The sequence below is a fragment of the Echeneis naucrates genome, chromosome 10 (assembly GCF_900963305.1).
Source record: "Echeneis naucrates chromosome 10, fEcheNa1.1, whole genome shotgun sequence".
NCBI lineage: Eukaryota > Metazoa > Chordata > Actinopteri > Carangiformes > Echeneidae > Echeneis > Echeneis naucrates.
In genome coordinates this window covers 13,391,760-13,417,000 of record NC_042520.1, presented here as the reverse complement: position 1 = coordinate 13,417,000, position 25,241 = coordinate 13,391,760, and the positions used below count along the sequence as shown (strand labels likewise).

At 41.5% G+C, this 25,241-nt stretch overlaps 3 protein-coding genes across 4 annotated transcripts; 1 reads left to right on the top strand and 2 right to left on the bottom strand.

Moving 5' to 3' along the window:
* Positions 1-172: 172 nt before the first annotated feature.
* LOC115049592 (SLC35A4 upstream open reading frame protein-like) lies at positions 173-4,013 on the bottom strand. The gene is made up of 5 exons (XM_029511947.1): positions 3,917-4,013; positions 3,678-3,810; positions 2,982-3,034; positions 757-855; positions 173-401 (listed from the first exon to the last, which is right to left on the bottom strand). Exons 3-5 carry the CDS (start codon positions 2,994-2,996, stop codon positions 204-206), a joined length of 312 nt encoding a protein of 103 aa, XP_029367807.1. The 5' UTR covers positions 2,997-3,034; positions 3,678-3,810; positions 3,917-4,013; the 3' UTR covers positions 173-203.
* hmgxb3 (HMG box domain containing 3) lies at positions 3,608-14,894 on the top strand. 2 transcript variants are annotated; one of them, XM_029511935.1, is made up of 21 exons: positions 3,608-3,766; positions 4,329-4,459; positions 4,583-4,757; positions 4,980-5,474; positions 5,608-5,715; positions 5,867-6,001; positions 6,130-6,374; positions 6,771-6,880; positions 6,963-7,046; positions 7,268-7,350; positions 7,446-7,553; positions 7,674-7,814; positions 8,258-8,565; positions 8,689-8,816; positions 9,975-10,106; positions 10,217-10,401; positions 10,488-10,710; positions 10,874-11,007; positions 11,410-11,529; positions 11,766-11,975; positions 12,304-14,894. In XM_029511935.1, exons 2-21 carry the CDS (start codon positions 4,386-4,388, stop codon positions 12,895-12,897), a joined length of 3,792 nt encoding a protein of 1,263 aa, XP_029367795.1. In that variant the 5' UTR covers positions 3,608-3,766; positions 4,329-4,385; the 3' UTR covers positions 12,898-14,894. The 2 variants fall into 2 exon arrangements, with proteins under 2 accessions (XP_029367795.1, XP_029367794.1); XM_029511934.1 differs by having other exon boundaries at positions 4,299-4,459.
* Positions 14,721-24,791, bottom strand: csf1ra (colony stimulating factor 1 receptor, a). Its single transcript, XM_029511940.1, has 22 exons — positions 24,642-24,791; positions 24,221-24,339; positions 22,477-22,755; positions 22,075-22,362; positions 21,839-21,975; positions 21,575-21,740; positions 21,292-21,493; positions 20,821-20,936; positions 20,537-20,648; positions 20,204-20,403; positions 19,889-19,980; positions 19,640-19,766; positions 19,380-19,484; positions 19,062-19,172; positions 18,743-18,905; positions 18,557-18,639; positions 18,349-18,452; positions 17,900-18,022; positions 17,679-17,790; positions 17,489-17,588; positions 16,652-16,763; positions 14,721-16,286 (listed from the first exon to the last, which is right to left on the bottom strand). Exons 2-22 carry the CDS (start codon positions 24,270-24,272, stop codon positions 16,140-16,142), a joined length of 2,931 nt encoding a protein of 976 aa, XP_029367800.1. The 5' UTR covers positions 24,273-24,339; positions 24,642-24,791; the 3' UTR covers positions 14,721-16,139.
* Between the last annotated feature and the right edge of the window lie 450 nt (positions 24,792-25,241).

Below are 25,241 nucleotides of genomic sequence, written 5' to 3'. Positions count from 1 at the left end.
AGATGCAGAGCAGTGGTTAACTGAACCAGCAACAACAATGTTACTTAGAAAAAAAAGGAAAAAAAAAATTTTTTTTACTTTGAGTCCCAAAAATAATTCCAGTCATGTAATTCTGAAGGTCACAGGGCACTGACAAAACCAGCATTTCTTCTTGTGCCAGTTATGCCACTGGCAAACAACTGGGGCCAAGCAGTGAGCCCAAATTACTTTGGTCCTTTTTTCAAGTTGCTCATATAGTCTTTAACAGTCCTTTCGATGTTGGGCACCTCATAGTTCTGGGCTGCGTACATGCCAGTTATCGTTCCCACGAGAACTCCCAGGAAGGCCGAGGAGCGAAGCTTGGCCACCACATAGCCAGCAAGAAAGCCCTTCACAAATGGAGATCCCAACACAGAGCCTCCCTAGATGTAGAAAAGTTACAGCAAGATGTTTATCATTGTTTAGCCTAGGAAGATAACCAGAGGTATATATACACCTGAACACATTCAAGGGACACGGAGTGGACAGAAATTACATTGTCAACAAGAAAACAAACACACAATATAAAAATGGCATATTTAAATTGGAATATATTCAGACACCCAAAATGTTTCAGCTGGGATCGGTTTTCCTGTTATTTGTTTCTTCATCAAGTATTTTAGAGTAATTACATCACGTACAGTGTAAAATTTGCCTGCTGCATGGCAGAGAAGGGGAAACACTTTCAGGAGTTAAGATGATGATGTCAGCGATCAGGGGCTGTAAAGACTGACTAACCTGGGGGATTCCTGCTGAAACCTGGCTCTCCACCCGTCTCTGGATGTCCTCCAGCTGATTTTTGAGCTGCGTCAGGTCTTTCAACTGTTTCAGAGGGTCCTAAATGATAAAAGCACCGTATCACGTTTGAACAAGAAGTCGATGACAAACAGTAGTGTAACTAACGTTGCTGTACACCACAGGTTGAAGTTACTGACGGATTTTCATGAAAAGAGCTCCTCCGTTAAAACCGGATCGGACGTCTCGAAGTTTGCTGGTTAGCTAACAACTCTTTAAGCTGATTTACTGCTGAGTCGTGCGTAGGTGCTAAGTTACCGTGCGTACTTAAGGAAGAAACGCAAAAAGAAACACAGCTGGTTGATGGGCGATGGCCAAACCATTTGTGGGGGGGGGGGTTACAATTAGGAAGAAAACAAGTAATGTTTTAGCTTATGTAACTCAAATATTAGTATTATTATTAATCACATATATTATAATATTCACTAAAATATTCAAAAAATACCAAACTCAGCTGTTTCTGTCAAAGATAACGTTTAGTGTCGGGCTTTAAGCTAGGCTAATTGACGTTAGCATGAGCTGAGTTAATGTTACGTTAGCTTACGTTACACTAATATTATAATATTATTTTTCACTAAAATAGTTGTTTCTGCTGTTTTACTGGTCTAGTCGCGTCCTGTCTCCGGTCTGGTCTCAGTCCGTTCCTGGAGGGGTGCCGTCACCAGTCTGGTCTGGTTCGGCCTAGGTCCTGGGGGGGGCGCCGTATCTGCATTAGCCCAGTCCATTACTCGCAACCCATTAACTCCGTAGACATGTGTGACACCCACACCGGGAACATACATACATATATATACATACATATTCAACACTACATTTACAGTACAACATTACATCACTTAACCCCGGGTTACATTACAGCATTACACTACATTACAGCATACATTACAACTTACACTACAACATACAGGGTACCCTAGCCGGGAATCGAACACCTCCCACCTAGGTGCGGGTCGGCAGCGTTGCCGCTGCGCCACAGCGCTGCTCGAGTTGCCACCTACATTTACGCTATTTCACCATTTCACATTTACGTCACCTGACCTAACCGTGATGACGCGTTCACCCGCAGTGAGCTGGGATTGGCTCCAGCACCCCACGTGACCTCTTCTTCTTAGCTCCGAGTCCACGCCTGTTGACTTGTTTATAATTTTTATGAGTAAATAAATACCACGCTTTGTTGCTGAATTTTTGTTGTGTATATGCTACAGTTTAACTGGTTGATCATCACAATGACAAGTACGTAGACCTATAGCCTATTTTATGGGCATGTCGTGCAAGAGATAACAGATCAAGTGTAGACTTCTAGGAAAAAATATTTTAAGTGTTCAGTGAATGGATCATTGACTTTCGTATAAATCATGCACTTACTTGGAACTAACCCAGGACATAAACTAATTTCCAACCCAGTTTCCCAAAGGACGCACAGTTGATACATTCGGGTGGCCAGGATGAGCGTTTGTCACGTGAGTGTATGTTCATTATGGTAAAATGGACAAACTTGTGTTCAACGAGTTCGTGAATTATGAAAAATATGAACACTATCCGGTGGATATTTCCAAGGAGCAGAAATATGTCATTCGCAGGCGCTCTGCCTGTTTCCAAATGAATGGTAAGCAAGAGTAACGTTATAAGTCAAAAATAATGTCATCAATTCGTTAGTCGAGCATGCTAACCAGTTAGCTAGCAGTCGTAGTGTAAGTGAGAGGTTTACTTAACGTAGGCTACTCTCGCACAGCTAGGCTAGCTGGCATGCATTTACACAAAGATTGACAATGAATGGCCGAACAAATGCATTCTCAATTTATTTTTTTAATAATAAATAACATACCAGTAACCTACACATTGGCTTGTTCCATTGCGCTTTCCGTACACCCAGCTGTGTTTCTATTTGCACGGTACGCACGGTAACTTAGCACCTACGCACGACTCAGCAGTAAATCAGCGTAAAGGGGAACAGGATAACACACTTCGGTTCGGACTTCGGTTAACACACCGGCTCCCGGATCCGCTAGTTTCATGCAGAGGCAAGAACCCGCTGGAAACTTAATCCGACCCCAGAGCCCTGTGATGTAGAGATTAAGCCTTCTTCTCTCCTCTTTTATCAATTACTGTCATCTGAAGAAACACGTGAAATGAACACAATTACAGCCGGAGCACACCAACTCACTCACCTTGTCATCCGCCATCTTTCCCCAGTGGCGCCATTAGTGATCGATTCATAAGGCTGAGAAGCAGATTTGGGGTCAGCTCGATTAGTTTGGACTAGATGTGGTAATCGTGATTAAACCATAAACACATTTTAAAATTATTTTGTTTTGTTGGGGGCAAAAATAAAAACCTGGCTGTAACCTCCAGCAGATGATATTTTAGGGCTCAACATGGATAAATCATAGGAAAAGTATAGTCAAAACTATAAACTTATCATACTGTGGCATGATTTTAAATAAAATCATTATTTTCCATTCCTGGTTAATATTAATAGTGTTGTCTTTTATTAAAATTTTAAAAACTGTATCCTGGTCTCATTCTGAATTATGTTTCAAATAATGTTACAGAATATAACATTATTTATATGTGTACTGGCTACATGACACTTAACCAGTGGTAAAAAAAAAAAAAAAACATCACCCATAATATTACGCTCGCCTGGAGCCATACGCAAGCCTTAGTTCACGTGTCAAAAACGTCTTCTGTGATTGGTCCGTTCAGGGCCGGGCTTGTTCATTTCGACACTTGATTGGTTGAGAACCATAGCAACAAACCGCCATGTTTCTTTTTTTTAACAAGTGGACCAGAAACGAAATTACTTTACAGGAATAAATGCACAGTCACTCTTTCGTATTTCATGAATTAAGGACTAATTTCACCTGTTATCACAATCCGCGACATGCCTGGTCTTTCCCGGAGACTTCTAAAAGCTGTTGTAAGCAATTTGTGGAGCCTCGGGCCATCGTAGGTAAGACTTCAACAAGAAGGCATTTCATTGGATAACTCCGTGACCTACAGGCAGTATAAAGACACGCCATTAAACCTACTCGAGAAACAGGGAAGGGCCAGCGTCTTTAACATGTTCGGGCTAAAGATTTGTGTTAGCGAGCTTCCTTACTGCCCCATGCATGTCGAGTTTCCATTACTCCATCTCGGCTACGATATTACGATATTTAGTGGTCTCGGCACCAAGTACCGACCTGCAGTCCCATCTGATCCGTTTCCTGCAGCTTTTATCAGACAGCGTCGCTTCCTGTCTCTCATCGGCTCTGATCGCTATAATCAACTTCACAAACCTCCTGCTCTCATCAGTGCACTGGGGCTGATATGGGGCAGTCTTGCCCTCCTGATGAAACCTGTTCAAATGAACATGTTAGTTACATTGTACTTTATAATGCATTTACACACGCGTTTAAAGGGTTCTAATCTGGTTCAACACGCCTGCAATAAATAAGCATGAACAACTGGCTATTAGCATACTTGTGTTCATTTTTTAAAAGTTGGCTCCATCTTTGGAAATCATGGAAAAGGTGGAAGCGTATGAGGTGGTAAAAGTCACTGAGGAGGTGGAGAGCTGCTACAACCAAATGGAGGTGACCACCCCCAAAAAGAGGAAGGGCAAAGTTCAAGAAGACGCTGTTGAGAAACCCAAGAAGCCTCGGTAATTAAAGGACTCTCACACAAATTAAAATATATCAATAAATACAGACTGACCATCTACAAGTCAAACATGTCTATCTTATTGTCATGTACTGATTGCATATTTCAAATCCATCTGTCATAGGTCTGCCTACCTGCTATACTACTTTGATGTTCACCAGAATATGCAACAGGAAGTACCTAATCTGCCTCAGTCAGAGATCAACAAGCGAATCAGTGAGAGCTGGAAGCGCCTCAGTGTGGCTGAGAAAGCCTACTATCTAGAGAAGGCCAAATCTGAGAAGGAAGGCATAGATAAAGTAAGCTACACCAACATTTGTATACAGTATAAAACAGCAGCATCTGAGCATCTTCATCTTCACAAATGTTTATGTTCCCCAATAATCACAATACTCAGAAAACCATGATCTAAATTAAATCCTCTAAGGTAAAATGAAACTTTTTGAATATAATTTTGAAGTGTACAATTCATTTAAAGTACTTTGAAGTGTCCATCATCTAAACCATTTTATTTCTCTCAGTCCTCAATCAGCCCTTCAAAAGACCTGCCTGGCTTCCGCAAGATCCTTCCCAGGGCCAGCTACTTTCTCTTTTCTAAAAGCAGCCCCTCAAATGTCCTACCAGGAGGCTCAGACATTAGCATTGAGTCTCTGGACCCTCTTGCTGCAGGAGGGGGCTTTCCCTCAGTCTCCAATACCCAAGATTCCCAGTTCACAGCTCTAGAGTTGGCCAGTGAAGTGGAGCTTTATGAGCAGCCCGTTGTTGAAGAGATAGCAGAAGAAACAGCGGTGGTGTCTCATCCTGCTGCCCTGCAAGGAATCACACCCTCCTCCTCCTCCACTATCCCATCCAAAATCTCAGGCTGTACAGATGTCCATAGCTCTGCTGACCTCACAGCCAAAGGAGACACACTGAAAGGAAAGGAGTCAAGAGCTTCTGGTAGTGGTAATGGAAGGAAACTGGTGCAGAAAATACAGAGAGAAAACACACAGGTGGTTGCCATCATACCTTCCCAGGTGAGACACAAACACGTGTTAGACAGAAAAAAAGAACTTGAACATTCATTTAATGTTCAAAAATGCGTAGCTCACAATTTTAATGACAGTATTGTGTTTGTAACTTGGTGTTATGATTTCTGCTTGTTTTCAGAACCTGCTAGAGCCTAAGTCTTTTTCAGGTGTGAGCACTTTAGGACCAGTGATGATGGTCTCTGTTGGAGCCAGTGTAGATCAAAGTGTAAAACCTTCATATAAAATGGTAAACACTCTGGGTATTCACCAAGCTTATTAATGTCAGCACTAAAAAGGACAATGTTAGGCATTTACTACACCAGATATTTAAAAACAAACAAAAAAAAGATCAGTGGGTTTGGTTATAAGAGACATGGCCTTGTTCTCCTCCTCTGCAGTCTGTGAAAACATACACCAGGAGAGGACGAGGAAGGTGTCTAAATCCTGGGTGTTCATTTGTTTATGTGACACGCCACAAGCCGCCAGCGTGCCCCGACTGCGGAAGCCTTTTGGGTGGAAAATGGATACCTGCTGTAAGTGTTGAGCAATACCCACACAAACGTTCTGATCTCTTGCAACACAAATTATTTCTGCAGTCCTCCAGGCCCCAATTTGGACCTGCAGTTCAAATCAATCATCTTTGCCTGCTTTTATACATCAGGTAAAGAAGACGCAAGAAAAAGAAGCAGCATCAAAGCAACTCCCACAGAAAGCTGAAACCAAGCCTAATGAAAGCAGCCAGCCCACACAGCTCCCTGTTCAGGAGGAAAATGCTGATGTCAGTAATGCAAAGACCACTGGGAGCAAAAAAGAAGGGCGAGTTCAGTGGCGCATCAGAAGGCAGCGTGCAGTGTCTGCGAAAAGGCCACCAGAGGGCAGCAGCACCAAACCACAGGAGCAAAGAAAGTAAGCCCCTTCTGAGTTTAACAGAGCTGAAATTAACAGAGCTCAAGTCCACACTGAACCCATTCAGATATTACATATGTTCAGTCTACTGCATGGACCTCAATACCATCCTGACCATGTTAACTGAAGAGCGTATATACACAGTAAAGTTCCTATGTATCAAAATATAAGATTTTGCAACTTTTAAAAGAACCTATTTTAAAATCTCTTCATATATATTTTGGTTTATTTGAAAAGTTGAAATGTTAATTGGGTGGAGCTAAGACCTGATGTAAGTCTGAAATATTAACAGAGTAGTTATAGTCACTGGTGTGGTATATATTAGCTGCTGTTTCTCATTTTTGCTGGGAATAGTGTGTATTGTATTCAACATATTTTCTCTCTGTGTTGGATTAGACAATTTAAATTGAGTCCTAAATGTTTCACGGTGCATGGTCAAGAGAGCAACAATGGCCCTGGTCCAAAGAAGCCTGTAAGACCCATCCTACCAGCCTATTATAGCACAGGTGAGATCAAATGTGCAACACCAGAAATGTTTTTGTTGTTACTACATGAATTTACATATTTGCTTCTGTTTTGTGTTTTCAGGACGTACCTTGTTTCAAATCATAACTATCCCAACTGAGAAAGGAAAAGTTCAGGCTGCAAACAGAAACAATACTTTGTCATCTGGTACTGTGCATAGTATAACTTAAATCCAAAAGATGACTTTATATAAATGTAATCTTTTGGTTCATTGTTCGCATATATTTATTTTATGATTATGATATTGATACAGTGCTTTTTATGCATGTACAAACATTCTTCACAATGCATAGAGAAAGTGAGCTGCTTGTATCTGCACTGTCTCTGCTTTGTGCTCTCAGCTGATGTGGTTGTTTTTCTAACCACAGGGTCCCGAGAGAGTTTCTCAGGACTCAAACCCAACACTTTAAAGCAACTTGGCCAGCCAGTCGCAACAACCGCAAGCAAGCAGGTTAACGCTTACACACAAGCATGCTGACATGCACACAAATGGGAGAGCTTCTCAATTAGCCTTGTTTCCTCACCCTTTTGTATATTTTTCCATAGGACACACATGTTTCAGCAGATGGGAGCCAGGCTGTGTCTTCACTGCCTGACAGAAGACTGAATATTCTGTCGGTCTTGCCTTTCAAACAGCACACTGTATCTAATTTTGTGAGTATACAACTACTCGTGTAATTACCCTCAATGTTCCTTTGTGGAATGTAATTTTGTTTCTCAATGTCATTTGTTTATTGATCTGTCTTTAATTCTTGGTTGTCTTTAACCCTCTAGGACTTGGGACTGTCTACAGCACGAGGCAGGGGTCGCTGTAAAAACCCTTCTTGCGATTATATGTATAAAAACAGACACAAACCTGCAGTGTGCCCTAAGTGTGGCTGTGAGTTGGCTCAGAAGAACTCCAAGGGAGCAAAGGTGAAAGCTCACATTCTTTCTGAAATGCAGATACTGTACTTCAGTTGTAACTCCTACTTCCTGACCATATCTATGTATGAACTGTGAATCCCTGAGCAGCCTCTTCCAAACCCTCATTATGTTACATTTAAGACAGACAGACTCTTTGCAGTTTCTCCTTTAAGGTCAGTAACTGGAGCAAAACCGATGTTTTTCACATTCTTCAAACTTTATTTTGTTAGCCACAACATCAAGATCTGTCCGTTCTGAGTATTACAGGAGTTAATATAACAAATGCGTGAAGAAGAATGTATACAATTTACCCTTTTCCTTATTGTTATACTTTGTCACATTGATAAATCACTTCAACTTTAATGATTATTAAAAATAAAATCTTAACTTATATTTAACACGATCTTGTGTGGAAAAAATTGCTTTAGTATTTTTTTGTTTCCCTTTCTCAGTCTGAGATGCTGCTGGATCCTTATCAGGCCCTGAGTCCTGCTCAGAAGGACATTCAGCGACAAAGCACAGTGCAGCTGCTGCGCCGTTCTTTGCAGATTCCTGAAAGTGAGACTGAGCTCCAGGAAACAATAAACCTCATCCAAGAGCTCAACAGCCTCCAGATCATCTTAGTTCAACCAGGTAACCACGGGCATGAAGACAGCAGTGGGACGGAGACATTGGTTGAGTCTGGGTGGCCTCAGTACTATGAATCAGAAGCTACTCACTGTGGCCTATGTAACTACCCTCTCTTCAAGGGAGGTCAAAGGTGAGAAGATGAGAAGAGCGATGAAAACAATGGGATGTTTTGGAAGATGGGAGATCGTCCAATGTTTTGTGAAGTTTAAAGTTTGACTCTCCTCTTCTAACTATTCTGCTCTGTCTATCATAGTACCATTGCAGGACAGGAGGACTGCTGGCTTCTTACTGAGGCCCTGATGCAGACAGCTTCTCTCCAGCTCAAGGTGTGTCTGAACGTACAGTGTTTGGCTCTGCACAGCTTCACTGATCTGCATCCAGGTAAAAAGACACACTTCCATCAGCATGTCTTGTCTTTCAATGTTTTCAAATGCCAAAGGCTGGCAGGTTAGCTACACTTTTAGTCTAGTTTAGTTACTTTTAGTCCATTGTCTAGCTTCTACATTTTTTCACACAGAAATACTATATAAATTTTCACAAATACAGGAAACTAGGTTGCAGGTACGATTCTGGGTTTGACTACGATTTCATAAAAAAATACATAAATACATTAGTTGTGGAAACATATGTCTAGTTAAAAATGATTCATACTGTTTGCACTGTTAGGACAATCAATACTGACTACATCAGTGTTTTGCAAATTAGCCAAAAGCATTACAAGTAAGTATTATGTGCTTCCAACATCTGAAATTCAAGTAAATGATTAAAGATTATTTTGGGGAAAATGTTATAAGCTGAATTGTAACTCACTCACTCATCTTCATCTGCTTCCGGGTCGCGGGGCTGCTGGATCCAATCCCAGCACACATTGGGCGAGGGAGCCAGTCCATCGCAGGGCCAACACACAAAGAGAAACAGACAAACAACCACTCACGCTCGCATTCACACCTACGGTCGATTTGACGTTGCTAGTTAACCTATACATGCATGTCTTTGGATGGTGGGAGGAAAACCACACAGACACGGGGAGAACATGCAAACTCCGCACAGGAAGGACCCAGGCCGGGAACCGAACCCGCGACCTTCTAGCCACTATGCCGCCGTGCTGCCCATAATTGTGGCACATTTTGATGTAAAAAAGAAATAGCTTTAAGTACTATGTGAAAGTTGCTGTTATTGTCATTATTTGTCATTATTCTATAATGCAGAATTTAAAAACTAAATCAAATTATATATAGATTCTAACACGCCTTTGTGCAGCTTGAAACACTTCCGTTCTAGCAGTTATTGTAGCAACTTGTTTCATCTGTTCTATATCTGTTTAGGTTTTGATCTTTGTAGCTTGGCCACCATAGTAGATTATAGTTGAACAACAAATTTTCTTGAGTGTTCATGGTGAGAGCAATGCCCTGTCACAGTGTATCAGTTGCATGTTAACAGTGATTCCTGACAGTGTTTTTCTAATGTGGTATAGTGGGCGTGTTGCAATCTTTTTTTCTGAGAGTAATAAAAATGTTAATTCTGCCTTTTTTGTGACAGGTCTGTTCAACATTGGGAACAGACTGCTGGTGAGTATTGACCTGCTTCTGAAGATCAGGGTAAACATCAGATTGGGCCGAGCCCCCTCTGAGGCAGCCAGGACTTTACTGGATCATATCCCCAGTCACCCTGGTAAATTCTGGATTACACTCTATGTTCATTAATTCTGGAAAAGGCTCTCATCTCGTATGGGATTTAGATTCTGTATTTTCTATTAATCTCACTATGCCTTGTTCCATCAGTGCATGCACTCACCCCAGAAGAGTTATCTCACATTCAAGAGCTTCTCCTGAGTGGTTACTGGGCCTTTGAGTGTTTGACATTGCGGGATTACAATGATATGATCTGCGGCATTTGTGGTATTGCTCCCAAAGTGGAAATTGCGAAGCGGCATACAAACAACGTGCTTGAGCTCAAGAATGTGGAGGTGAAAGGTTTACTACAAACTCATTGCAAAATAAATGACATTTTAAAAGCTATCTAGCAGTGACAGAATCTTCCATTTCTCCATAGTTTACTTGGCCTGAGTTTTCGGTCTCAGACGAGGTACATGTGGATGACTTCTGGCTGACAATGGAGAGTGAGGCTATCGAGCAGGCAGCTTTCCCCACTGACATTCCTATTACACGTGTAGACGCCTCTATCATTGCCCCTTTCATCCCTCCGCTGATGAGGAGTCCCACTGTTATCAACACAGAGAAAGAGAAATCCTTGTCGCACATGGAGCAGTCTTCAGGTAATGAGCTTTTTGAACTTTGGCTGAATCTACAGTTTTATATACCTAAATCCTGAGTCAAATGTCAAGTTTCTTCTGTGAATTTTTTTCTGGAAGTGATAAAACATGAGGGGAAATGTTGGACATGGACTTTTCAGAAAAGTGGTTTTCCCATCCGTTGCAGGAGATCCATCAGTTTTGGTGCGTCTCATCCATGATGGTCAGCTGAGACTTGACAAGATTGAGGATCACAGTGAGGATGAGCTCAGATCAATACTGCATGGCTGTGGAGTGACCATCACCTCAGACTCCACAAAGGTGTGTGTGCATGTGCAAATACAAGGGAGAGGCAGGCATGTAACTATGTGCTTAATAGGGTCACATATTTTCTGTTGTATGACTATGATTTGAAGTAAACATGTTGACTGTGAAATACTAGAATACAACCATACTTCTCATGTGATAAGTTCTTGGGTTTAAGTACAGGAAATCCTTGTCCACTCCCCTCCACTCCCTCACACCCCAGGGTTCAGAGGACTTTGGAGCTTTCAGTATTTTGGTTAATTTGTTTGTTTCCTCTGGTGGAAGTTTAAAATCTGGCTAAAGGCTAGCTATTTGATTATTTTTATTTAGTTTTTTTTATAAGCTTGAGTGTATCTGGGGCGTAGTTTTATCTGAATATGTTAAAACAAAACTCTCCTTTCTGTCCTTCTTTTTTAGAGTGAGCTGCTGGCTTCTTTGATCTCGTTATACACGCTTGTTCACAGTGGCTTGTCCACAGCCCCACAGCCCCCTCTACACGTCACTGCTGGCAAGCTGTCCAAAGTTTGCCCTCACAAGGTAAAATCAGTAGCCATGTAATGTTGTTTTTTTTTGTTTGTTTGTTTTTTTTTAAACAAGGAATCAGTTCATCAGTGCAAACTATTTCTTTGTCTTAACGCCAAGCATGTGGCAATGCTTACATTATATAAGCTTTAAACTCAAATGTTCCTGAGAATTTGAACATGTATTTCCAGCATTCATCGGCAACACGTCAGGGAGGGTTTGAACACTTTTTGTCCCATCTTTGTGAGCAGGTGGTATGCGGCTCTAAGTACTTGGTGAGAGGAGAAACGGCTCGAGATCATGTCGACCTGTTGCTGTCATCTCGCTACTGGCCCCCAGTTTATGTTAGTGACTGTGCCCGCAAGGTGGCACTCTGCACAGACATGCTTTATCCAGAACTGGCAAATCAGATGTGGGGCAAGAACCAAGGCTGCTTCTGTGATCCCTTTGAACAGCCGGAGGTAGGGGATTTGTGTAGCTCATTTATGGAAATGCTGCTGGTTAAAATAAAAAACAAAAGACTCTTGCCAATGATTATCTATGGGTATACTCATAAAGTCATATAATGTGATTAAATGGTGACTTATAAATGACTATAGCTTTGTTTGATTGCAAAAGCTTCTTACATGTATGAAAAAATTCTGCTCAATTTGGAACAAAGCTGGTGTTTTATTTCTTGGGTTTTATGTCTTTGATACATTTGGACCAAATATTAAGCTCTACACTGAAAATTGAATGACTATATTTTTTTCTCCAAAGACTCAGTTTGTCTCTGTTTTCTTCCTTCAGTTTGTCTCCTGTGCTGAGCTACAGGACCAGCCGTACACTGCTGACCTTTCTTTGGTAGCTGAGAATGATCAGGTCCACCCCATCACGAAATCATCTTCCTGCTGGTTGGTTCATCCTCCTGGCACAGAGCAGCCCTCAGAGCCTCCTGCTCCTGAGCACCACTCCATGTCCCTCTGCAGGGACCTGGAGCCCTACGTAAGCCTGGTGGCTGAGCTGGCGAAAGAGAAGGAACAACATGACAACGAGGGGAGAGATCAGAACGAAAATGCACACAAAGACACTACAAAGAATCTAGAGGACTGTTCCTTGGTGAGCTGTGCATGGGGGCAACCTGTGGTATTCACCAACACAGCCTATTACTACCTGTACAACCGTCTGGTAGATTATCTCACCAGTAGGGACATCGTGAACCAGCAGATCAACCAAGTGGTGAAGGCCTGCCAGCCGGGAGAGGTGGTTATCAGGGATGCCCTGTACCGTTTGGGAGTGGCACAAATCAACACAGAGAAAGAGGAAGAAGGAAGTGGAACTGAGGGACAGACACAAGAGACAGAGATGGAGACTTATGAGGTTGTCATGTCTGAAAAAGAATGAACATTGAGCATCGACGGCTGGATGAATCAACAGGAAAGCATATGACCGGACTGAATGTAAAGATAGCTGCAGAAAGGTGCAGTTAGTGAAAATGACAAATAACAAGAAATGAAAGAAGGGTCCGAGTGTGATACAGTCTTTAGCCCAAGAACGACCAAGCAGGCAGAAAGTACCAGGGAGCATTTTATTGTTAGATATCATATCAGTATCACTTGGATGAAGTGGTTTGAATTTTAAATAGGTGGAGTTAAAATAAGATAAAGTGAGTCCTAAATCTAAGGCAGTGCTTACTTGTAACTCTTGGAAACAGGTTTTTTTAATAACTCACCTACTTCTACCCTGAGAAAATGAAAATATGAATTAGTATATCTTTCTATATCCAGGACATTTCTGCTTTGTGTTTTACGCTCTAACCTCTCAGCTGCCACTTGTTGCCTTTTGGACCGATTTTTGCTTTTGATCAGCTCATTTTAATGTACCATAATGTGATAACGGACCTTGTGACTTGCTGCTTCACTTAGATAAGTTTTATCTTTTATCTTCAGTGGAGATATATTCAATCAAATTTCTTAATTTGTGTCAACCAATCAACAGTCAGCCTGTGATAGTAAACTGGGAATATATGTGGACCTGCCTGCATGAATTGCTTGATAAATGAAACTGAAATGAAACTTCGTTTACTGACGCTTTTTAAGTGTTCAGTCAGGACACATGGGTCAAAAGAAAATACAGCCGCCAAGCATTTGTGTAGATAAAGAGAATATTGAAATAGCTGCTATTCCAATTTGAATTCCAGCTAAATAAACTGTTGATGCAACAAATAAATACTTAATAACTGAGTGTCTACAAAAATGGTTTATAACTCAGAAGTGGTGAAGTGTTGAGGTGGAACACACAATCTCATGCTGGGTACATAACTAATTGTGAAAGAGTTTCTTATTCATATCATCACAAAAATGTACCCACTAAAATTTCTATCATATCATAAGTGTCAAGTTGTAGTAATTTTGTGTGGAAAAACAGACAATTTTGATCTACTAATGTTCAAAGAGTTTTTTTGTTCTTTTTTGTTGTTTTTAACTTTGCAGAATAGTGTTTTGATGCATCTCCACCCAATACTACAGAGCTCTCCATTTTTGCAGCAAGCACTCTGGCCTTTGTTCTAAGTGTTCCTGCCAAAGGATTATTAAATTTACTCAGCATAAAGAAAAACTTTGGTTTGAACTGACTGTATTGTTCACACAGGTCCAAAACGAAAAATGCAACTACGCAACAGGCGTTTTCCAGGTAAACCTTTGCTTGCTTTGCAGTGTGATAACTACATTATATTTACTTTAAACAAAATGGAACAGCGTCGAAAGATAAATCCACGGATTGTTTGTTTTAAATGTTGCAAAAAAGATAAATGAAATGAAAAGTGACTTTTTTTGACAAATGCTGCACGGTTATGTGAAGACATTCATTATCATGTCATGGTAAGGTGTTTAGAAATAGGATTTGAATGAATATAGGGGAAATAACTGCGCCTCATCTTTTTAATATCTCTGGAAATGTACATCGTAAGGACACAGTGCGAGTTAAACCAAACAAAGAACTATGCACCAGACTTTGTGTAGCCACAGTGAAGCGACAAATACTTCCCTACAAAGATTTCACAGTTGTGCAATGTTGACTGACTGTGGGAAATGCTCCAGAGGAAATGCACATTGGATGTTATCTAATGAAAATAGGAACTAAGGAGAGGAGCACACCAGGGCCTCAGTTTCTATCTGCCCAAACGTTTGTCAAACACAGAACATCATGTTCCACTTTACAATTAAATCTGGAGTTTCAATTTGAAGTTTTATTCAACACTTCTGCAGCTTTTCACTGATTACATATGCAGCATTTGCATTGATTGTCACATTTGACAAAAAACCAAACATAATTTATATGAAATAATGACGTACAAGTGTCTATTGTACAACATTTCAGTGAAAATAAAAGATAATTCTTGATATACACGTCATGATATATACATTATCAGACACCTCACTTGTGTTCCATTCGGATGCAAGCACATTTGAAATGCCTGAAGTCATGATATTTTAGTATTTTTTGCATAGCTTATATGTTTTCCTGTTACAAGAAGTCTTGTCATTACGTCTGTCTTCTTAAAGCTGGCAGTGTAGGCTGACTGCTACATACATATAGACTTTGGTGAAGCTTACATCCTAATGTTTGTCTAACTTTGCGGGAAAGTCACATAAGATTAAGTTGTTCTACGTAAAAAAAAAAAACAAAAACCTTCACATTGTTGACATTAAACATTGTTCACCTGATCCACAACAGATCCACATATTTCCCTGCTCTGTGTGTTGTATTCCCTGCTCCTAAATCACACTGAACACTGCTTAATTAATTATGTTAAAGTGGAACAATCACATGTTAACACCAAATGACAGCTTCTGTAAGTCACAAGAAACACAACTATGACCAAATCCTGAAGTGGAAAACAACATGGCCATTCTGCCAGCTTCACGGTTGATTTAGCATGTTTAAGCCGGGGAGAAACACTCGAGCTGTTTGCATGTCCTACTTAGGCGATCTGAGAAACCTTCTTCGTCTGCTCCACTAAAAGACGAGTGGCTCAGCTTGCACAGAACTGGATCCAGTGTTTGAGACTGCTGGGTTGCTCTCTCTGAGAAATCATACATGAAATAAAATGATGAAAAGGAAGTGAACCTGCTGACAAAAGTGACTTAAATCGGCACAGAAACAAGACATTCACGCACAAGGGCCAGTAATGAAAAACAGATAGACTACAATGTATAACCAAGAACGCTTATGAGGAGAAAGGACAGACACGTATCGTCTCCTTTGAAAAAAAAAAAAAACAAACAAAGAAAAAAAACGAACAGATTAAACCTCAAGTGCATAAAGGCAGGCGTGATAAACAGTCCATGAGTGAGGAACGCTAGGGATGCAGACACAGCTTTGGATGTTTGTGTGGTTTATAGACACGTTTCCTCCTTTCATGTCTGCAGTGGGGGTGAGACATGGCAATTTGGAGTCATGGTCTGCAAAGAGGCAAGTCACATGCTTGCTGCAGCTGCTCGTCAGACACAAAGAGCAAAAAATAGCAGTGAAGGCGACTCTCTGCAACTGTCCAGTGGTTGGAACAGGCTGCAGCCTACAACTCATTCCAATTTGGTGCTTGCTGATTGGTGATTGATTTATTTATTGATGGGTGGCGAGTTATTTCAACAAAACTGGTAGTTGTTGGCCTTCATCAGAGGCTGCTCCTCTTCCTCATGGTCACAAGACTGGTCATAGGGGCCGTCACAGCACTTGGGCTCATCACACACTTCACCCTCCGTGACCTGCTGCTGCACATTCTGGTAGATTAGCTGTGGAAAGGCATCAGTGCGATGGTTAGACTTGATCCAGAGAAGACAAATATTAGCCTCAGATAAATACAATGGTCATGCCATAAAAAAACAAACAAACAAACAAAAAAAAAAAGATGTGTAGCTAAAATATCATCATAAGAAGAGAGTGACTCCCTGATTCAGGACTGTGATCAAATCTTGTTTGGATTTTGTCTTCAAACTGTCCAATTCATTTAAGCATGGCTAAATTGTTTTTCTCTCTGGGAGAATTTGATTTAAGGAAAAAAAAGTCTCTTGAGCACAGCTAGGCTGAGGAATCATATTTTGTTCTTTGTGCAGTTCTGCTGGTGCGAGACTCCAAAACATGGTCCGCACTAACCCACCTGTTCCTGCTCAGGTTGGTCCCCAAGTAGTCTCTCGATCATCTGACTGATCTTGCTGAACGTTGGGCGCTCCGTGGGCTGCAGATTCCAGCACATCTTCATGATCATGTAGCTGAAACAAAAGCAAGTCACATTTTGAGGACAGACTCCTTTCTGATAAATTCACCAGTAAAAAATCTCAATAAATAATTTCACTATGATTTATATCTGTGGGTGTCTCCGTGCTTTTCATTGGAAACTACTCAGCTATGCAAGATTGAGAAACTACACACAAATTTGGCAGATAAGGATACTTATGGAGACAGTGACGCATTTTGATGAGAGACTCGTTCATAAGAAACGCTGCCCCTCCAGTCCTGTTTGGATGCCGTGAAATACCAGTTACATGGCCTGCTAGCTTTGAGATCATGTGGCTAACAGGCAGAACTGAGGCCTGACTCACAAAAGAACAACAGATGATTAGGCCCTGACTCAGATTCAGTCTTCCACAGCACAGTTATTCTGGGTGGTGTGACAGTCACATCAAATCAGCACACACAGACGGCAGGTCCCTCTGAGATACTGGGAAAAACACTTGACATTAAATACTTTATTTTCTCGTCTCAGCAGCTTGAAAAGTTTGCTAAATGCTAATGCCAATTTAATGTTATATACTAGCTGAAAGTTTTTGCCAGCTGGTAATTCTCAGTTAGAGAGGATTACTCCCGTTACTACCGCTCTTCCTCTCAGTCTCGTTGGTTGACTGCTTACGTTTTAAAAGGTGACAATTACTATTGAGTCGATTGATAATCAGGTGACAGGAACTATTGACTGACTCAGCTACAGAGTTGAGCTTACATTTCAGGCGGGGCAAAGTCTGGTTGGGACATTTGGTATCCCCGTTTCACCATCTTGTAGAATCTGGAGTCCACGGCCATGCTGGGGTAGGGGCTTTTTCCTAAGAGAAAATAAATACGAATTGTAATTTCAGCAGGAAAATCCTCAAGCATGTGTGAGGAAATGTAGCTGACAAATGAATGTATCTCACCCAAAGAGAAGATCTCCCACAGAAGGATCCCATAGGACCAGACATCACTCTGGACGGTGTACACACAGTCAAAAATACTCTCTGGAGCCATCCACTTCACTGGCAGACGTGCCTTCACACGCAATGTCAAAAGAATCCAAAGTTGCCGTTGTTTTTTCTTTTCAAATACTAAATTCATGTCATATGTGTAAAAGTTGGGTCTTAGCTACACAAGCGCTTACATTGCCCTTCACCATGTAGTTGGAATCATTCATGATGTCCCTGGCCAGTCCAAAGTCACAAATCTTGGCCTCTCTCCGGTTTGTCAAAAGGACATTTCTAGCAGCCACGTCTCTGTGAATACACTGTGAAAACACACAACATAAATTTAAATTTCATTATTTGTTGCACGGTGGGGAAATTGGAACACACACATACATACAGCTTGCTTGGTTGTAAAGTCTTTCATGATAGTCAGTAGACTGAGAACTGTACCATGAAAGATTGTGATCCAGCACATTATGACAGTGTGACAATGAGTAAATATGAACAATGTAACTAAACAGCAGCTCGCACAGGACTTCACACTCAGTTATATTCTGTAGAAAATGCCATGCATTCACAAATGCCTATCATCACTTTCTAGGGACAGTATTTAAAAGTATTTGCACACTTGCAAGTGTTTCCTCACATTTTTGGTAGCCAGAAAGTCGAGGCCCTGAGCAACTTGAAACGAAAACCTCAGTAAGTCATCGATATCCAGTGGCCAGTCACCAGTGTCCTCACACACAAGGTCTGAGCAAGAGTAAGAGACAAATACTGTTAGCCATATTATTCAGGCTCAGGCGGTGAAATCTGTGAATGGGGTTCATAAGAGATTTAGTGGAAAAGCGTTTGACCTTGTGATGAATCTACGCTTGGCAGCTGTTTGGGCCTCATCTCCATGTAACTGCTTGAAGCTGCACTGGAGATCCCACTGTCGCTGTTGGACAGAGCAAACACACCAAGCGGGACGTTAGGACCAACAGATCAAAAAGACCTTGACCGATCCTTCAAAATCAGACAGCACGCGTTTGGAAACATACCTCCTAATGAACTGTTTGTGATTGCTGATGTTCTTGTAGTCATTTGAGCTCTCCATGATGTTAGACATGTTCATAACAAAGTTCACAAACGTCTCCGCCTCCTGACGAAGGAAATTCAGGAGGTCGCCTAGGCTGCAATACTCAGTGATCACGAGCACGGGTCCTGAGGAGGAAACACATTAAAAGTCATGTTAAAAGTCGCATAAAAAGTTGTTTTGTTGTACTAGATTTACTGAGCAATAGACTGGCTGACTGAGAACCTTCATTAAATATTCTAATCTCATCAAACATAAGAGAGAAATAAAAGATTCTGTCTGACCTCCATAGGTGCAGGCTCCCAGTAGATTGACGATGTTCTTGTGGTGTCCCAGGTGGCTCAGGATCTTTAGTTCAGACATCAGAGCCTCCTTCTCGTCCGAATGGGCGCTGGCTGCATGACCATATTACAGATTGTTGCATTATATAATTTCACAATTTTAAGTAGATGTGTGATGATGTGTCTGCTTTTGACATATTGGAATGCCTAAATCGGGCATATATTTTAGCATTATCTAGAATGCTTTCAGATTTCCTCATCACTCTTAATCATAAACATAAAACTTACTTTGTCAAATCAAAACTCTAAAGATCGCTTCACCTTTTAGCATTTTGACCGCAACACGCATCACATTGTCTTCCTTTCCAAGGCCGTAGGCTGTGGCCTCAACAACTTTTCCAAATGCTCCTGCACCCAGGATCTTCCCTTCATAGGCAGACAAGAGGAGACATTGTGTTAATATCAAAAAGCGTTCATTTGCTGTGCGAATCCTTTGCATAAAAAAAATTATATATTTTCAATAATGGTATAAGATACCACATGTGAGTATTAGTTAAGACAAAAGATAAAATTTTGCAAACCGAGCTTGAGCTTGTCTCTGGGAAACTCCCACTTCTCGTTGTAAGGCAGCTGAGTGGGATCAATGAAAGTGTAGTTGTTTCCATCTCTCGCCTCAATGATCTTCCAGCGGATCTCATATCTGGGCTTCTGGAAACAAGAGTAGGACAGAACGACACTGAATCAAAGCAGAACAAGTGCATGTAGCCTTGAAATATTGAAATATCTAATTAATATTTAACTTCTCATACTGTGTACATTTTTGGACCAACCTGCTTGTATTTGTAAAACAGGAAAATGAGTAGAACCAGAAGGATAGTCAGAATTCCTGCTGCTCCAGCCAAAATGGAGGTGAAGAGCTGATCTGTCCATTCAGAGAAAAATCTACATTAACGCATCAATTAACTCAAATGTGCCAACTGTACATAATGCAAGCAGATATGATCTTTCATAGAATTTGTTGAAGTTGTTGTTTTCTAAAATAATTTTGTCGTTTAAGATAGGAACCAACTAGGAACAACAGGCGCCACAGCTACAGTATTTTTACTCCTCATGACTGTGATCAGAGCATGATGGCAAATACACACCAGAGACTTCCATGGCAAAAGTGTCACTACTGACACCAACAAGGTTGAAGGCCACACACTCCAACGTCATCCTCTGACTGGACGGACCCACGGTGAGGACGCTCTCTACCCCCACAGCACCGTACTCCTTCCTCTGGACCTCCACCGTCAGAGCTTGGAGAGGGATCGCCATCTGCTGCCCTGTTGTGCTTTCATTGCACCTGCCTCATTGCAACACATACACAGTTAGACAAAATGTCCAAGTCTTGGAATTCAAAACATTACGTCCTCACTTTGTTTTATAGATGAATGTGTCTAAATGGCTAGAAGGCTTACGTGTACAGTGACACTTACGTAGACCGAATCCCAAAACACTGGTACCAGATGATTCTGGGAGCAGGATATCCAAATGATGTGCAAGTGAGTGTAGTTATGTTTTCCCATCTCACCACAGCAACTGGTCTCTCTGCCAACGAAGAAGTGTGAGGGAAAGGTTCATGTTGCACTTTGCTGAACTGCCAAAAATCAGTTTTTATGTGTTCAAACGTATAATTAAAAAATAAAGTTTCATATCAAACTGCTGACAAATTTTGCCGTGCATGTTTTCACTCTCATTTCTCTCTAATCACATCACTTACGATACATTTGGACTTGGAACGTGATGGATTCATTAACCAAGTCACTCCTGGCATGAAAGGTGTACTGGCCCTGCTCCTGTGCGTTCATTCTCTTCAGCTGCAGAGTGGTGTGGTATCTAGAAGGAAACATAGAAAGATCCTTAAAATGAGAGAAAGAGGAATGTCAGTGCAGTCAAAGAAGTGACTAATTCTGTGGTTTGAATTCAGACATTCCCTATGCATCATCAACGAGTACGTCCAAAAACTAAAAAGAGAACGCTACTCTTCCCTCTGCGAACAGTTTCATGACCTGAGAAAATGTTCTGACCTCAGTGTTCCCTGTCAAATTCGCACTGACAGCATTTTTGAAGAGGAGCTTCCCTTTCCGGTAGTGCTCTAGATCTGATATTTAAATTTAAACTGTGCTGTAAACACTTGAGAGGGAAGCTTTGAAATGGGATCGCTCTAGCTAGGGAGCTGTTTGTGTTGTACCTGTTGTTGTATCGGATGAACTTGTGGTCCTGAGTGGACGTGTTGGGAGATGTTGGCGTGTACCACCTGTGCTCTGTAATGTGAGGGTACGCCTCGATGAGCACGCTGAGTTCCAGGTCTTCTCCCTCATTCACCTCCACCGAAAGGCCCTGGTGAGCCAGTCTAGGGGACAGCTGAGGGACCAGCCTGATGTACGGCTTGTCTGTTCAGACAGACTCTCAGTTTGTCATTTATTCCTTCAGAGTAATCAGCGGTTACAAGTGTGGTTGTTTCTGTTTCTTACCCACAACCAGCAGGTAGGTGGTTGAACTGTTCACCCCTGCTTCGTTGGTACCAATGCAGGAAATATTTCCTGTGTCTGTGAGATCTACAGCAGAGATGGTCAGTATGCTTTGTATGTCCAGGCGGTTTTCTCCACTGGAGCGAACTTTCTCTTCAATGGTTGGTTTCTGAACATGAAAAAAATAACAACAACAACAACAACAACACAGTTAAAATCACAATTACTGCTACAATTAAGGAAAGTCCCAAAAAGGCTCATACTCACCGACTTGGTAGTGTATTTCCAGGTGACATTGTAGTTGAAGTTGGGGTTGTGTGTGGTGCAGCGAATCTTGAGTTCCTCCCCAACGATGCGCACATATTCGTCTGTTTCCAAGAAGACGTATGGAGGGAAACGAAGCTCTGATGCAAAAGGAAATCAAACATGAGCCTATGACTGCTTTCAAACATCCCCTGAGCTAATGCTTTTGAAATCATTTCTGATAGCCAAACAGCTCTCACTCTGAATGACGTTGATGGAGAAGGCTTTGGAGGTCTTTTCCACTCCGTTGACTCTGGCTGTGCAGACATAGTCAGCGTTGAAACTGGGGTGGAGGCTGTGGATGAAGATGCCACGGTGCCGGTCCACTGTGAGGTTCATCCCTGCGGGAACGGTGGTGCCATTGTCCATGCGGAGGCCGAGGTCTGTGGCTGTCGGGTCGGTCAGCAGGCAGGGCAGCAGGTAGTCCTCGCCCTCTTTCTTCACCACCCGCAAGGATGTGCTGCTGGTCCAGAACAGACGGTTTGGATCTAAAGGAAGAAGTGATAAGATCACCGAACAAGTCAAGAGCGTGAAACTGAGTCTAATTTGACAGCAAATTCAGTCTAATGAAGGATGGACAACTCTCATTCGTCTGAGCTCACCTTTTACGTACACATGCACTGAAGAGGACAGGCCACGCTGCGTAATGTAAAAACACTTGTATGTTCCAGTGAACTCTGCAGAGGGACGCTCCACCCTAAAGGAACGGACGTTCCCGTTGCCTTTGGACACGAAGCGTCTGTGTTTGGCCAGCCTGGTTTGCCAGTTTACTTGCCCGTTGCCCTCACACCTCAGGTCAAGGGGGGTCCCAGGTTTGACCACCAGTTCAGAGCTCTCTACCACCTCAGAGTTGAACTTAATCACCGGATGCCTCCATTCTGCTGAGGAGGAATCAATGAACGAGAACAAATCGATCAAAATGACATTGTTGTAAAGTCATCCGTTTTGCTCTGTTTTGTTCTAACTACAAGGAAATTCAGGATGTTATTTCTGTTTTGATCGTTTCACCAAAGAGATTTGTCATCTGCCCCTGGACTCAGTTTTATGTCGGGAGCTTTGGATGGACGAATTCAGGAAACAGATTGAAGAGTTGGACCAGAATAACGTCTCTAAATGCTGCTCACTTCTGCTTTTCACGGTGTTGCTATCTAAATACTGGCAGCACACAAACAGAAAATATGGAACGCTTCAAATCTGTTCCTGCCTAATTCTAACATAGGCCACTCTATTCAACACAACTTTCACACATTTTAAGCATGGAAAACGGAGTAATATCTTACAGGCATATTTTGGGCAGAAATTAAGAAACAAAGCCCCGAGGGAATAACAAAGCGAGATGAAGGATGAAGAACAAGGCTCTCTTTGATGCCTGTATTGAGCATTTAGAGGTTTATAAAGATTTAGCCGGACAATTCATTGCGTGTTAAGACTGAAACTGTTCTTGAAAAATGATGATTTTGTTGTTGACTGAGATTGCATTTCCCGTTAATCTGTATTTCTCTTTTAATGAGAATTGAGACAACACTTTCAGTAAAGGGTTATAAAAGTTTCCATTTAGATCTTCATAAAGTTTCTTTCAGAGTTTGAAGCAGAACTGAGATTCCATGTTCAGCATTTTTTTGGCTCACTAGATCAAGAAAATAGATTGGGTACCAAAGAGTATTTCATTTTTACGTCCTGATTGTCAGAGTGAACAGTTACTTTTCACCCAAAGCCCCACTCTGATCTGAAAATGACCTCTATACCTCCCACAGAAATCCCCCAGAAAGCAAAACTAAAGCATTTAGCTCTAATCAAACCAAACAACTGCTGCTTTTATGTCTTCAAATGCAAACACATGAAATTGCAATTTGAAGCCCCAGAGGGTGATGCCATTACTCAGTTAAAAATGAGTAGGAGAGTTTCACGACAATGACCCAAAAACAACTCATGATACTACAGACACTTGTTCTGCTCATTACACACAGTCATGTAGTCAGATCTCACATGGAGAAGTCTGCAGTGTTTCTCAGCGCCTGAACTCTGCAGCCACAAGATTATCAAAGTAGATTAGCTTCCAAAAAACACGTATGCAATGTGATTGGATAATTTGTGTGTAATATATTATAGGAATTATGAGTTAGTTATGGTGCAGATTAATTTGTCATACAAAAGAGCGATCTGTTACACCTTACTGTTATCCTACGCTTAACCAGACATAGTGTTACAATTTATATGTTGTAAGATGAGAAATTTCTGATTAATCATGTATGCCCACTGTCTTGACATAGAAATGGATAATTATTTTAACTGATTCGGATTCTGACTGAATAGAGTGAAAAGACAAATCACGGGCTGTCAGTTTACCTGAAGCAGCAGAGGCCACAATCCCCAGCACCAGCGTGAGGTAGGACTGCATCCTGGATCAACCTGCAGTTTGAAGGTTGATGTCCGTCTCTCCTTCACTCTTCTTTTGATCTGTCACACTGGAAAAATGAGAACATGTCCTCAGAAGTTGATCTATCACTCATTGCAATAATCAGCTTCTCAAATCGGGTCAGTCGGGGCAGCCTTGCCTTCAACAGTGAACCTATGTTGAACCACAGTCTTCTGCAATGCTCCATCTATTTTCTGTACATTAAAATAAGGAAACACACTAACATTTAATATTTTGAGGAACTATTTTTTGCTTACAATAAGGGAATGAGTTTGTCTAAAAACAAAGTTACATCTAAAAATAATGCACTTGATTTGTTGAAAGCGTCATTCATATATATCAGACACTCACCAGCAGATATCTTAAGCTTAACTGAGAGGAAGAATAATGTCCCTGGCTTTAATGCTTCCAGCATCTAGAGCTGAGACGCGAGTACTCTCTTCCCTTTCTGTTTGTTGCTGTCCTTCTTCTCCCTCCTGTTGTTTATGGTTCGGCCACAGAAGTCACACAGCAAACATGAAATCTCTCAGACAGCAAACAGTGGAAGGGGAGGAAACTCTGTGTGTGTGTGTATGTGAGAGGAGGGGAAGGCGGATCAGCTTATCATGCTCAACTAATTAATGAGTCAGTGCCAATTTGCCACAGCGAAGCACAATTCAAGTGAGACAGCTGAGGAGGTGAAACTAATCGCCTCCGTCACTGTAGAAACACAGCTTTACTAGCCGGGAAAACTTGGGACTCATGAGACTGAGGAAGACTGTCAAAGGACTGTTGGGAATCAGATCTGGAAATCAGAAAAGATATATGAAAGTGCAGCGAAAAAAGAATTGTTCTGCTAGATGAGATGAGTAAGATTTTACATCATTAAGAAACATCTGTTCCATGAGTTAACTTTAAACTTTAAATGACTAACTTCAAACAGTAAGCCCACTGACCTCACAAAAGACTCCA